Below are 14,937 nucleotides of genomic sequence, written 5' to 3' on the forward strand. Positions count from 1 at the left end.
GACGTCAGTTCTGACATTGGAGAGAAGGGAAGGGCCAGCCAATTCGGGTACCTCAAGCCATGTGTGCCCTGGCTCGAGAAAGTTTGAAAGACACTGATCTATAGTGTTGTGTTTCCTAATGATAAGGTCATTCCCTACCTTCTCCCATGGCATCTTGATCAAGGATAAATCCCTCTCTCCCTCTCACTTGGAGATGGATTGGAGAGATCAATCTACCTGCTTTTAAATATCAGCAACAGTGGGAAATCAACTACTTTTACACCTCAGCAGCAGCGGAACTATCCGCAACTACCAAGAGCACACAGACCCGATCCAGCCAAGAGTGTGAGCTCCACCTCCCCCTGCAGTCCACTAGGAAGATCAACTGTTTTTTACACCTAAGCAGCAACAGGACCAGCCACCACTACCGAGAGCCCTTTGCCCTGATCCAGCCAAACAAGTAAGCTCTTCCCCCAGCATTCCGTTGGAAAAATCAATATGCTTGCTTTTAAATATTATCAGAAGTAGATCAACTGCTTTTACACCTAAGCAGCCTATAATAGGAGCCCTTGCCCCGATCCAACCAGGCATGTGAGCTCCTCCCCCTATATCCCGTTTAAGAGATCAATCTACCTGCTTTAAATATCAGCAGCAGTAGAAAAACAACTGCTTTTACATACAAGCAGCAGCGAGACCTACCGCAACCACCAAGAGCCCACAGACCCGATCCTGCCAGGAGTGTGAACTCCTCCCCCTGCAGTCCATTGGAGAGATCAATCTGCCTGCTTTTAAATATCAGCAGCAGTGGAGATCAACTGCTTTTACACGTAAGCAGCAACGAGACCAGCCACAACCACCGAGAGCACACAGACCCGATCCTACCAAGAGTGTGAACTCTTCCCCCCATGCAATCCGCTAAGAAGATCGACTGTCGGCTCCGGGCGGCTTTCCCGCAGAGGAGAGAATCCTGCATTCACCGTGGGCCTCATCTGGGGCAGCCTCCTTGGAGCGGCTGGGGCACGGGCAGTGTGTCTGGGAGGGAATGCATGGATGGGAGAACATCGCAGGGGAGGAAACATAGGCATCCTGGGACTGTCTGCCAAGTCTCTTCCCTGAAGAAGCCCTTTCTGGAAACGTCAATCGCTCCTCCTAAACTTACTTGCTCCACTTCATCACTGACGCTGAAACCGTGGATTGAAGACAAAGTTTTATTTTATTTTTCTTTCCAGCTTATGATTTATCTTTAATCTTATCTATTGTTTTGCCTTTTGTCTTTGTTTTGTTCTATTTCTATCATTTAAATTTCTCCAGAATTCTACTGTTCAACGGCTCCCCCTTCTGCTTCTATTCCTTTCTCTCCTCTCTTCTACCTTCCAAAGTATTTAGATCAATGCTGTCTTGTTAAAATGTTTATTTTATTTTTATTTTTCCCCTAACTCTACTTTTCACTTCTCTATTACCCTCCAGGTACTTTAGTTAGATTGTGAGCCTTCGGGACAGTAAGGGAATTTTTCAAGTACCTTTCTTATTTCTAATCTTAATGTATATTTTCTGTAAACCGCTTAGAACCTAACGGATGTAGCGGTATATAAGAAATAAATTATATTACATTACATTACATTTCTCATCCTCAACCTTTGAAACTCAATGAAGAATAAACCATCTGTTTACCTCTAGGATTTATCCCTGAGCTGGAGCTTTCTAGCTTTAATTGAAGTTCAGAGAGGGTTGGGTGCATACCCTTTGACCTGGCTTTCAGGTGAGGAGAGGTGGGAATGGGGTAAATGCTCAGGTAGAAGGAAGGTTGACTCAAAGAATGGGTGTTGTTCGAGGTTGAGGGATGATATAGAGAAGAGGAAGGGGAAACTGAGAGCAAAAACAAGATCTTCAATGGAAGGCAGCCATTTTCTTTTTTTCAAAAGATCTACTCTCTTATGTAGATAGGAGTAGATCCTCAAGTTTGTTTTTAGGAAGTTGCAAAGTGTCTAGACAGCCAGCTATTTAAGTGATTTTTCTACTTACTATCTAGTCAGTTTAAAATTTACATAAATTTTGTCAATTACGTTTGCCAGCTATCCACCAGAGCACAAAGTATCAAACAGTTATTTTACTGTCCATATATTTCTATGCTTAAGTGAAAGAATGGGAACTGTTAAGTATGAATGCACTCCTGTCTGCTCACACATACCGATCCTTCTTCATGACACAGAAGGAAAACGGAAAGCTGGCAGCAATCTTCTCAAATTCCTCTTGAGAAATGTATCCATCTTGATCGTGGTCGTAGTTCTTGAAGACTGACTTGAGCAAGAAAGAAGAAAAGGTGAACAGGAAATTTTAAAATCAGGAGCAGCAAGAGCTCATCCTTAAAACTGTACCAAAAATTCACTCCTTCGCTCAGACATCTGCTTCCCTACGGACTTTGTTTAACAGATAAAAGAACACAGAGCATCTTTAAAGCCCTTTTATCTCTAGGTATCAGCTGCTGGAAGGAATGAACATCAGCTCCAGAAATATCTATCCCTTCTATCTCACTTTATCACACTACAGGGAAAAAGATTATACCCTGGGCGTTTGTATCCCATCAATCTTAAGAGTATAACTTGCTGCAAAAAATGAGTATCATCCCCAGGTGTTTCTTTTTCTTCCATGTAACTGTATCAAGCTGCAGGAAAAGTAAAATTGCTTATCGGTAACAGAGGTCTCTGATGAAAGAGTTTAATCACAAATGGATCACATGACTTCACTCAGAGAAGAGGTATAAGCTGGGACTCTGGCTGATAAGAGAACATACTACAGGCAGTCCCCGGGTTAAGAACAAGCTCCTTTTTTAAAAACCGTTCTTAAGTCAAATTTGTATGTAACTCAGATCTTGTACAGTACACAGTCTATGAAAACATTAAATATTAAAGAACATTAAACATTAAAGACACTGTCCTCAAATAAATTACTGTAGTTTAAATAGAAAGAAAAGATAGGAGGTTTACACTTGTTTTTGCTCTTCATCAATCCCACTGTTCCCTCTCCACCACACCCAACAATTCTCCCTCTCATTTTTCTCTTCCCCATGCATCTGTACCTTATGCCTCTCCCACCACCATGTCCAATATTTCTTTCTCCCTATGCCCAACAATTCACTTGCTTTCTTCATTTCCCCATGTGCACCATCTCTCTTTCCCTCTCACTCAGACACCCATGCCCAACAATTCTCCCTTTCTATTCCCTCCTCACCTCAGCATCTCTTTCCCTCACTTCCTCCATTCTTCCATCCTATGTCCCAAGTTCATGCTCTCCTCCCTCACTTCATTTTGTGTCCCATGTTCACACTCCCTCTATCCCAGGGTGCTTAGGGAGCTGAGTGATGTCTTGGCGGAGCCACTGTCCGCGCTCTTCAACCTCTCCCTTAGTACAGGCAGCGTCCCATTGGACTGGAGGACGGCTAACGTCATTCCACTCCACAAGAAAGGCTCAAAGATGGAGACAGCAAACTACAGACCAGTGAGTCTAACATCGATAGTGAGCAAACTAATGGAAACTCTAATCAAACACCAATTAGATAAGATCCTGGATGAGGAGAATCTACGGGATCAAAGACAACATGGATTTACTAAGGGGAGATCCTGCCAATCCAACCTGATCAGCTTCTTTGACTGGGTAACGGGGAAGCTGGATATTGGGGAGTCCCTGGACATCGTGTACCTGGACTTTAGCAAAGCATTCGATAGCGTACCACACCGCAGGTTACTGAGCAAGATGAGTTCTATAGGATTAGGTAACACATTGACGAAATGGGTTGGGAGCTGGCTTGGAGGTAGGCTCCAAAAGGTGGTGGTGAACGGCACCCCCTCCGAAATGACGGAGGTGATTAGTGGAGTACCACAGGGCTCAGTCTTGGGCCCAATCCTATTCAACATCTTTATAAGAGACTTGGCAGAAGGGCTTCGAGGTAAAATAACATTATTCGCCGATGACGCCAAACTGAGTAATGTAGTGGGCAAATGCACAACAGACGAAGATTCAGTGCCCGACAACATGATGCATGACCTACTCCTACTGGAGCGATGGTCTAGGACATGGCAACTCAACTTCAATGCCAAAAAATGCAAAGTTATGCACCTGGGCAGCCAGAATCCATGCAAGTCTTATACCCTTAATGGCGAGATCCTAGCAAAAACGGTAGCAGAACGAGACTTGGGGGTAATCGTCAGTGAAGACATGAAGTCTGCCAATCAAGTGGAGCAGGCTTCGTCCAAGGCAAGACAAATCATGGGCTGCATACGAAGGGGTTTCGTCAGTCGTAAGGCGGAAGTCATTATGCCATTGTATAGATCCATGGTGAGGCCCCACCTGGAATACTGTGTGCAATTCTGGAGGCCGCATTATCGCAAGGATGTGCTGAGACTGGAGTCGGTGCAAAGAATGGCCACCCGGATGGTCTCGGGACTCAAGGATCTACCATACGAAAAACGGCTTGACAAATTACAGCTATACTCGCTCGAGGAGCGCAGAGAGAGGGGAGACATGATCGAGACGTTCAAGTATCTTACGGGCCGCATCGAGGCGGAGGAAGATATCTTCTTTTTCAAGGGTCCCACGACAACAAGAGGGCATCCGTTGAAAATCAGGGGCGGGAAACTACGAGGTGACACCAGGAAATTCTTTTTCACTGAAAGAGTGGTTGATCGCTGGAATAGTCTTCCACTACAGGTGATTGAGGCCAGCAGCGTGCCTGATTTTAAGGCCAAATGGGATCGGCACATGGGATCTATTCACAGGGCAAAGGTAGGGGAGGGACATTAAGGTGGGCAGACTAGATGGGCCGTGGGCCCTTATCTGCCGTCTATTTCTATGTTTCTATGTTTCTATCCTTTCTTCCATCCTTTGTCCAAACTTTGTGCTCCCTCCCTTCCCTCTGTGTCCCAACATGATTCTGCTTCTCCCTTTCTATGTCAGTGCAGTCCCTCTTCCTCCCTTCCTGTCCCAACACGACCCTCTTCCTCCCTTCCATGACCCAAAGCACCCCTCGTCAGTCCCCTCTTTTTCGTGTCCCAAAAACGTACCTCCCACGTCTACGTCCTCTGGTTGGCTCCCTTCTCCCACTGCACTTCTGTTGGCAAAGCCATGAGTGGTGGCTTCTGCACGCAGTCGGCTGGTCTTTGTGAAGCTGTGATTGGCGGCTCCTGCATGCAGTCCATTGACCCAGAAGCCTCAAGGGCAGCATGCATGAGCCGCTGATCACGGCTTCGTGAAGACTAGCAGACTGAGTGCAGAACCACTGCTCATGGCTTTGTCAACAGAAGTGCATCTGGGAGAAGGGAGCCAGCCAGAGGAGGTAAACACCTGCAGGAGATATGAATTTGGGACACGGAATGGAGGGGGAAGACAAGGGGCACATTGGAACATGGAAGGGAAGAGAAGATCGCATTTGGACAGGAAGGGAGAAAGAAGAGGTGTGTAGGCACAGGAAGGGAGAGGCAGTACCCCGGTTCATAAGTATGAGTTTGACGTAAGTCGAGCATTCTTAAAACGGGGACTGCCTGTGTAACAGAATAAGTGATTGGCCTTAATAATTGCTTACATATACAGTATCATAACCTGCTTCAAGGGAACTGAATCTAATCCCTGAGATAATGATGCATTCACAATGGACCAAATTCTATGTATGGCGCTGAAATAATAATAATAATTTATTTGTATATACCGCCATACCCGAAAGTTCTAGGTTGTTCACAACAGTTAAGGATAGTACAAATAATGCATTTCATTTAAGATTTGAAAAGTTATATGCATACAATGGGGAGAAATACATATCAAATAAAAGATACAGGCAATTTAAAAACAAAACAGAAAATGTTAAAATAATAAAAAGCGTTAAAAACCCAATCTATTGAATAATTGAGTTTTTATCTGTTTTCTAAAATTTAGATAAGAAGAGGCTTCTAACACAGTATTGGCAAGCCATAAATTCCATAAATTCAGTTTGGCCGCCTGAAAAGAAATGGTTCTTTCAAGGAACCTTTTGTAATGACATGATTTTATTGAGGGATATGCAAACAAATGTATTATTCGAGAGCTCTTGTTAGTGTAATTCAATGTAAAATGAGGGATACGATAACCCGGTAGCATGCCAAATACTGTTTTATAGCAAATGCATGAGAATTTAAACAAAACTCTGGATTCCAATGGCAGCCAATGGAGCTTTTGATAAAAGGGGGTAACATGTTCCAATTTTTTTAGGCCGAAAATAAGGCGGACACCCTTAATTTTCTGAGGATTTTCTTAAAAGCGCCCAGATATATGATGTTACAATAATCAAGAATACTCAGAATAGAAGATTGAACTAACAGATGGAAGGAAGCTTCGTCATAGTACTTCATAATGGTGCGGAGTGTCCAGAGCACCGAGATACTTTTCTTAAACACTAAATCAGAATGTTTTTCCAATGTGAAATGTTTATACAGGGTTACTCCTAGTATTTTTAAGGATTGTTCAATATTATAATCCATCCCATTCACATGTATCATAGTTTCCTTGATTTTATCAATAGGAGCTGCTAGGAAAAATTTAGTTTTTTCTGTATTTAATTTTAATTTGAAGACAGACATCCAAAGTTCGACCTGATTTAAAATGATTGATAGAGAATTTATGAACTCAGATGAAAAACAAATTAGCGGAATGACTATAGTAATGTCATCTGTGTAGATGTAGAATTTGAGCTTTAGGCTCTGCAAGGAATTACCCAGGGAAACAAGATAGATGTTGAACAGGGTGGTGGACAAAAGGGAGCCCTGAGGAACTCCACAGGAATTGTCCCAACTATAGGAGTAAATGTCATCCTTAAACACCTGATAGGATCTTTTACCCAGGAACCCACGGAACCAATTCAGGACATTACCCGAGATTCCAATGGATTCCAAGCAATCCAGAAGAATACAATTATCAACCAAATCGAATGCACTACTCAGATCAAGTTGCAGAATCAAAGCACTTGAACCTTGACTATAAAGTAAGTGCAGATAATCAAACAGTGAAGCTATGACTGTTTTGGTACTGTAACCTGACCGAAAGCCTGATTGGTTGTCATGCAGAATGTTATATTTTTCCAAGTATGTAGTTAGTTCAGCATTTACCACCCCCTCCAATAATTTAATGGTCAATAATTTAGTGGTGCAAGACTATAAACAGCGGTCTGAGTTGACTACTGTTTACAGAACAGAGCCTGGCATTGGGATCCGTGCCTAACATTTAGACATGAGGATTTACACCATCTGAAACCTGCTGTAAATTCCTGCACCTGATTAGGCACATATCTGGCGTATTCTGTAATACTGTGCATAAATCCTTGGAATGCACATGGCCCACTCATGTCCCCTTTTTTGATCTTAAGAATTTACACACACACCTTCATAGAACAGCATGTAGCAAGATGCATGCTTCAATTCTAATTATTGCCAATTGGCACCAATAATTGTCCATTAGCTCTCAATTATCAAATGGGTTTGTTGCTCAGTTAAATTGTGCACATACAATTTTGCACCATATATAGAATCTATACAATTGTGCACCATATATAGAATCTGGGGGCATATGTAAAAGCAATGGAGTCATCCACTCCCTATCTTCCCTAAGACAGCCCACTGCGACTGGGTTCAACCAGCATGAGGTTGCCCTCACCTTCATCAACTTGATCACCATCTGAAATTAATGGATAATGGTCTAACTCCTCAGTAACCTCTTCCAGAACAAGCTCCCTCTTTGGTAGATGCCCAAGCTCAGTATAAAATGACATTTAAATTATGTTTTAAACTGAATTTCAAGGCACCTATTGGTGCCTAAAACCTGGCACCAGAATCACGTCTCCATAGGTGCTTTAGGCCATCTAATACAACCTTAGGCGTGGCTAATATCAGAAGTGGCATTAGGCAGCCAACAGCAATTCACATCAAAAGTAGATGCCATAAATGTAGGCCTGTAAAACCCTGGCCTATATTTCCAGCACCCACCTTTACCAGAGGCACAATTCTGTAACCTGTACAGTCATGTGACTGATATACAATCAGCTTTTAAGACGGCCACCGACAACTGCACTGGTTAGAGAATCCGGGCCTAAATTATTCTGCGGTCAGTCTCAACCCCATTTCTAAAACCTGCCCAAATGTGTAATTACATTTCTTTAATAAGCCAAACAAGTTTGGGATCTGCTACTCTACACATATGACATAAGAATTGCAACACTGGGTCAGACCACAGGGCCATTTGATCTATTATTCTATTTCTAATAGTGGCCAAGCCAGGTCATACATATCTGGCAGAATGCAAAAAACTAACAAGATTCCATGCTGCCTACCTCCCCAGGGATAAGCAGTGGCTTTCCCCTGATTTACTGTAATAGCAATTTAGAGACTACAGCACCAAGAACCTATCCATACCTTTTTTAAACCCAGTTATGCTAACTGCTTTTACCATATCCTCTGACAAGGAGTTCCAGAGCTCCAGTTGAAGTTGTTGCTTACGGCGGTCAACAACATGCTCCTCATGATCCCGTTGGCACTATCTCTGATGTCACATCCTATGCACGGCACCCGGAAGTGGCATCAGCAGGAGAGCCGATGGGGTCATGAAGAGCACATTGTTGACCGCCTTAAACAACAACTTCAACTAGAGGTACAGGGGAAGGGGGGCGCGCTTGCGGAGGGGAGGAATGGGAAGAGATGGGGGCGGAGAGGAGGAGGGATATCGGTGCCCCCACCAACATGGCCCCCGGGGCGGACTGCCTCCCTCGTCCACTCCATTACTACGCCACTGATGGTGATTCACCTTGTAAAATACCTATTGAAGCAGAATGTAACTTGCTTTGAACTATTACTGAAAAAGGGTGTGCTAAATCCCACATTAAAAAAAAAAAAAAAAGGCTAGTGCAGCACAGGAATTGATGAACATGCAGAGAAATCTTAACTTATCTTGAAAGCTTTAAAGATTCAAGTTCATATGGTGCTAAGTCCATTCAAGTGACCCATATGCATGACTAGGTGAACTGTTTTATCTTCAGATATGAAAGAAGTTATAGAAACAGCTAAAAATATCTTATCTCACTGTATCAAATGGCTCAGGGAATATTATCTCAAAGGCATGGTTTTCCTTCTATATTTCTGTATCACATGCTGCAAGAAATAAAAACTATCCCCAAACGTGTATATTTCTATCATAACGTGCAGGAAATAAATATGCTAGTACTGTTATTTCGGTGGCCTGGCATTGTGCTGATTCGTTTTAATTCTAAAATGATTACTGAGGAATGTTATTACCCAGAGCAATGATTCAATCCCAAGAGCAGCTCTGAACCATGTAATGATTGCTATAGATTTGGGTACATATTTACATGATTAGTTAGGCTCCAAGAGGCAGAGATTAATCCATTCCAACCGTATTTATTTCTTTAGAGAATAATAATGAGCCTTTCCATACAGCTGCAACCAGAGTTTCTCTTTCAAGTCCTTCACAATATGAATGTAAAGTACATATCAGAAAATACATGAGTTTTAAATAAATGATCTTCATATGAACTTTGCCCCCACCCTTTTTTTTGCCTAGGTAAAGTATGTGCACTCTGGGGCTGATTCTATAAACGGCGCCTAGAAAAATGGTGCCAGCTGCGTGTCAATCACACTTAGGCACCGTTTACAGAATCACGGTTAGCGGCGCCTTTGTAAAAACTTAGGCGCCTAAAATGTCGGCCAGGGTTTTAAGGGCCTACGTTTCAGGCACCTCAGTTTTTGGAGAATCGTACTTAGTGATGCCGAAATCACACTCCGCCCATAGAAATGCCCACTGAGGTTTTAAGCGCCGTTAGGCACCATGCGATAGGTGCCTATCCCTTATAGAATCAGATAGGCGCATATCGCCCAATTAAAATTTTTTTTCCCAATTACTGAGGCTATTAAGGCACCCTTTGTAGAATCAGCCTCTCTGGGGTCAATATTCAAAGTGATTTAAACAGCCAGAAATGGCTTCAGTGGTACTTAGCCAGAAAATACAGCTGAAGATGTCCATTTGGTGCCTAAGCTGAAACCAGCTATTTCATGAGTTCACACATAGCTGGTTAAGTAACAATATTCAGTTTAGGACAGGGATAGGCAATTCCGGTCCTCGAGAGCCGGAGCCAGGTCAGGTTTTCAGGATATCCACAATGAATATGTATGAGATGGAATTTCATGCACTGCCTCCTTGAGATGCAAATCTATCTCATACATATTTATTGTGGATATCCTGAAAACCTGACCTGGCTCCAGCTCTCGAGGACCGGAATTGCCTACCCCTGGTCTAGGATAACTGTATAGAGAGACCACATAACACGGTCCTATCTTTATGTGGTTCATCATAGCCAATTAAGTTCAGAATATTGCACTTAGGCTATGTTTTAGCTGTCTGTGTATGCTTAGATATTCAATGCCAGTGCCTGGACATGGCCTGACATTAAATATCTGGGACTAAAGTCAGTGGGGTCAGAAAAACACTGACAGCAGCCAACTGAATATCAGGCCCTACATTTTTATCTGTACTACGGAAGGAATTCTTCTGCCAAACGCCAGCATTAAGCCTGGATATTCAATTCTGGGTTGTTTTCAGTGACCTGCATTAAATAACTGGGTTTTTCAACACTGGCTATTGCATGGTTGGTTGAGCCAATTTCAGATTGAACCAGCTTTGGCTTAGCGGCCAAAGATAGGCCTGTCATTTATGTGACCTTATTTGCTCACCACATCTGGACACTTAAGGTCTGAATATTGGGACCGAAGCAGTCATGCCCCCAGAATGCCTCCAACATTGCCGTCTTATTTTTCAGTGCTGAGCATTTTCAACAGTGATATGCTGCCGAACACTTCTGGTTAGCCACTGAGATGAAAGTTAACCAATTAGGGGCCGTTCCCAGCTGGTTAACTCGTGCAGAATATTGGACAGGTCATTTCCTGTATAAAAAGTTTGGCCTATTATTTCTTTATTGCTCGCCTTAACTTTTCTCTCCTTCAAAGCAGCATAGGATGAGGAACAAATATTCAATGTAATACAGCATGATAAGCCAACCTTGCCACTCCTCATGCAATAAACTTTGTCTCATCATCTATGGAATATTATTTGCATATCTAGTTCTTCTGATGCTACTTACATCTACCATCCTCTGCACATGCTTACTGATGATCTTGGGATCTGGTTTTGGAGCTACTCCTGAAGTCCAGTCTGCCAAAACAGGTGATTTGGAAGGAGTCGCAGGCTAACCAGAAAAGAACAAGAAACGAATCATATCAGCAATATACTCAAGTTCAGATTATCCACATCTACTGTGCCTCTATGAAGTCAGAAGAAAAAGAATGTAGCCATCTGCAGGGTAGTTTGGATCTGCAATGTACATATGTATTTTATAAAATACTCATGCACACACAATACATGCACACATTTCTCTGGATCAGTGACCTTTGGGAGTCATTGTAGAAGCCTCTTTCATTGTTTCATTTGTTTCATTCTAGTTTTTGTTTTTTCGTTTCAGCATTTTTTAGAATGAGAATCGCTTCAGTCATTCCATATACATATCTCCAAATTTTTGATGATGTTATTGGTGGCCAACTTATTTAATTTATCATCATTCTGGCATTCTTTATGCCTCTAAATATAGCACTAATTCCACAAGAGAACACAACTAGTATGTCTCTCTTCCTTTCCCCTTTTTTTTCTATACGGTTTTTGAATTTCTTGTTTTTCATTCAGTTTTGTTTTTAAGTACATGGTGAAATGCAAGAAAAATGGTGTGAGTGCATATACATATCAACATGGACAAATATGAAGCTAATCATCTATATATGATGCCAAATATCCTAAGGTATATATAAATATCTGCTCATGCCCAAAACTGGAAGGACAAATGCTATGAATGTATATGCATGTCAACAATGACACCAAGGGCTCCTTTTGCTATTCCGCGCGTTAAAGCCCTAACGCGACTTAGTAAAAGGAGCCCATAATGTAACAAACATGTATGCATAAAAAACAAGGTGAATAAAAATATAATTAAACTAAAAATACAAATTATAAAAAATATAAAAATATGAAAGTACATTTAAATTACAAACAATATACCATAAAATTATATGAAAAAATGTGTGTTAGAAACAAAGAGCACCAAAATGAAGTGTCAATGGGATAGCTGAGAGGAGATATGAAAGAGGTCTATAACATCCTAAGCAGAGTGGAAAGGAAACTCACTAAGGGCTCATTTTACAAAGCTATGATAGTGATTCCCAGTGTGGCAAAGGAGTCGTAATTCTTTATTTATTCTTTCAAAAAACACATAGGGCCATTTTCAATAGGATGTCTAAGCCCGACTTCGGACATTTCCTGCAAAACGTCTGAATTCAGAGACATAGAAAAGGCCATTTTCAAAACCTGAACCACTAGACGTCCACAAATATTTTTTTGGGGAAAATCATCTACTTGGATTTCCAGGCCACTGGGACATCTAGGTTACCAAAACATCCAAAGTTATACCCCATTTTTGACCATAAAAAGTCCAAGTTGGAAACGTCCAAATGGTCTGCATTTGGACTTAGGAAAGGCCAACCTTAGTATAGACTGGCCACACAGACATGCCCATAAAACAGTGGAGCATCTTAGAAGGAACTGCTGTGAAATTCACATAAAAGATGCCAGATGCACATCTCACCATAACTCCCTTATAATTTAAGCTGAGCCCTCCCAAACTCCCCCCAAAGGCTACTGTACCCACCTGTCTACTACCCCAATAGCCTTATGGCTGGCAGGTGGTACCTATATGGCAGTATAGTAGGGTTTTGGCAAGCTCACACTTTCCACCATAAATGTAGTGGTTAGAGTGGCTTATGGGCCTGGCTCCTCCTCTCTATGGTTCACTAGCCCACTCACCAGGCTCTTGAAGTCACTTGTATGCTACTCTAGTAGGCTTTCTCATATTAGATGCTGCTGTTCTACAGACAGGTATGCACTTTTTTATTCAGACTTTTGTGGGGTGGGAGGGGTTGTGGGGGTTAGTACTTAATCTCTTTAGTAGTCATCTGGTCAGATTGGTCAGCTGTTTAGTACTTAGATGTTTCTAAAACAGGTCTAGCCCAAAATGTTTAAGTTCCATTTCAGGACGTCTTGCAAAATGTACAATTATAGCTGCAAGACGTCCAAGTCTATGCCTGCCTAAAGCTCACCCATAACATACCCCTTTGAACTCTGGACGTACAATGGAGCAAACGTTCTGCTAGATGTCCAGAAAAACGGTTTCAAAAATCAGCGCTTGGACATCCCAGCGATTAGGACGTCCAGGTGCATATGTTGCCTTTATAAAATTCCTCCCTATCAGTGGCATAGTAAGGGGAGAGGGCAGGGGGCAGATCACCCTGTGCACCATCTTGGTGTGGGCACTGGCACCTCTCTGCCCCTCCATGCCATGTTCACGCCTTCCCCCCCCCAGGTACCTGTTTAAATCTTGGCCAATGTGAGCAACTTCTCTGGCCTGCCACTTGCACTGGCCTGGCTCAGCTCTGAAATCACTTCCGGGTTGCAGGGCCAGGAAGTGACATCAGAGGGAAAGCCAACGCCAGCATGAGCAGCAGGCCATTGAAGCTGCTCGTGCAGGTGAAGATTTAAAGAGATACGGGAGAAGGGAGGGCATGAGTGTGGCGTGGGAGGCAGGGAAGGAGCAGGGGGTAGAGAGGAGGGTGCGGGGAAGCACCACCTAGGATTGCCAGATTTTCAAATTGGAAAATCCAGACCCCTAGACCTGCCCAGTTCTGCCCATCCCCACCCTAATCCGCCCCAGTCCCACCTAGGGACATAGAAAGTATCTGCTCTGCATATAATGTGTTTAGTGCTGTGTACATCTAGGAGTGCTATGGAAATGATTAGTGGCAGTAATGATCCTTAGCTTGACTGCTTTGCTGCTGGCCAGCTGGTTTGTCAGCAGTATAGAGTAGAGAATGACATGGTGACAAAATTCATCACCGTTCCCATCCCCGCGGATAACCGCGGGAAATAATCCCATGTCATTTTCTAGTGTCTATTTCAACCTCAATCCTTTTACACCAGCATTCTTCAAAGCAAAGCTTGCAGGTCAGTGGTTGTGGCCATTCATACTCTGATTCTTCCCTCTCTCTTTAAAGAATGACTTGAAGATGGTTTCCCGCGGTTATCCGCAGGGACGGGAACAGTGATGAATTTTGTCACCGTGTTATTCTCTAGTATAGAGCTTCTATTCGTGGCAAGCCTTATCTCTCTGAGCAGTCAACCTCGCTTTGGTTGCTTAGAAGTGGTTAGGTACACTTGCAGGCACGCAGCATGCCTGTGACAGGAGGAAACTGGAGGAGGACCGTGCTCTGCCTCTTAGTATCTGGTGTCAGTTATTTAGGCCAATGCCCACGTGGCCAATTCTATTCCGATACCTATGATTTCATAATACAGAACAAAAACGTTTAGGCTCTCAATAAAAAAAATAAAACCTGTGGCAGCGTTTTCCATAAATCTGTTTTTTTCAGATCCTTGCTACAAGGAAGAGGAATTCAGAAGCCCTGAGGATGCACTTACCGGGGCCCTGTGGATTCGTGGCTCTCGGGCATAGGAGAGCTCATAAATTTCATCTTCAGTGTAGAAGAGATCAAGAGAAAGCTGAAGAGAAGAAGAAAAGCATCTGTGAAACAAGTTTACTGCTCATTTCTCACTCTGAAGGGGAACACTACCAGATATTCAGCCCTGAAGGAGAATGCTGTGAAGAAAACCCAATAATCCGATTAGCTTCTCAATGTGCCTTGCTCAGTCACAGCATATTTCTGGCAGGCACAAAAGGATGGGCGAAATTTGAGTTAGAAAATCTAAAAACAAGTGCTGAAACTGGATATCGTAGCTTGGTAGGAAAGAAGAAATGTCTGTTCTTAGAGGACTAATACTTACTAC

The 14,937-nt window shown here is 42.8% G+C and overlaps 1 protein-coding gene across 1 annotated transcript in view; it reads right to left on the minus strand.

Moving 5' to 3' along the window:
- The window catches only part of RASGRP1 (RAS guanyl releasing protein 1), an 86,807-nt gene that overhangs the window by 29,562 nt on the left and 42,308 nt on the right, over positions 1-14,937 (minus strand). The window contains exons 9-11 of the mRNA XM_033952405.1: positions 14,572-14,652; positions 11,141-11,245; positions 2,168-2,277 (exon numbers count right to left, since the gene is read on the minus strand). Of these exons, the coding sequence (XP_033808296.1) occupies positions 2,168-2,277; positions 11,141-11,245; positions 14,572-14,652 (296 nt within the window). The remainder of the gene's footprint in view (positions 1-2,167; positions 2,278-11,140; positions 11,246-14,571; positions 14,653-14,937) is intronic.

The sequence above is a fragment of the Geotrypetes seraphini genome, chromosome 7, assembly GCF_902459505.1.
Source record: "Geotrypetes seraphini chromosome 7, aGeoSer1.1, whole genome shotgun sequence".
Lineage (NCBI taxonomy): Eukaryota > Metazoa > Chordata > Amphibia > Gymnophiona > Dermophiidae > Geotrypetes > Geotrypetes seraphini.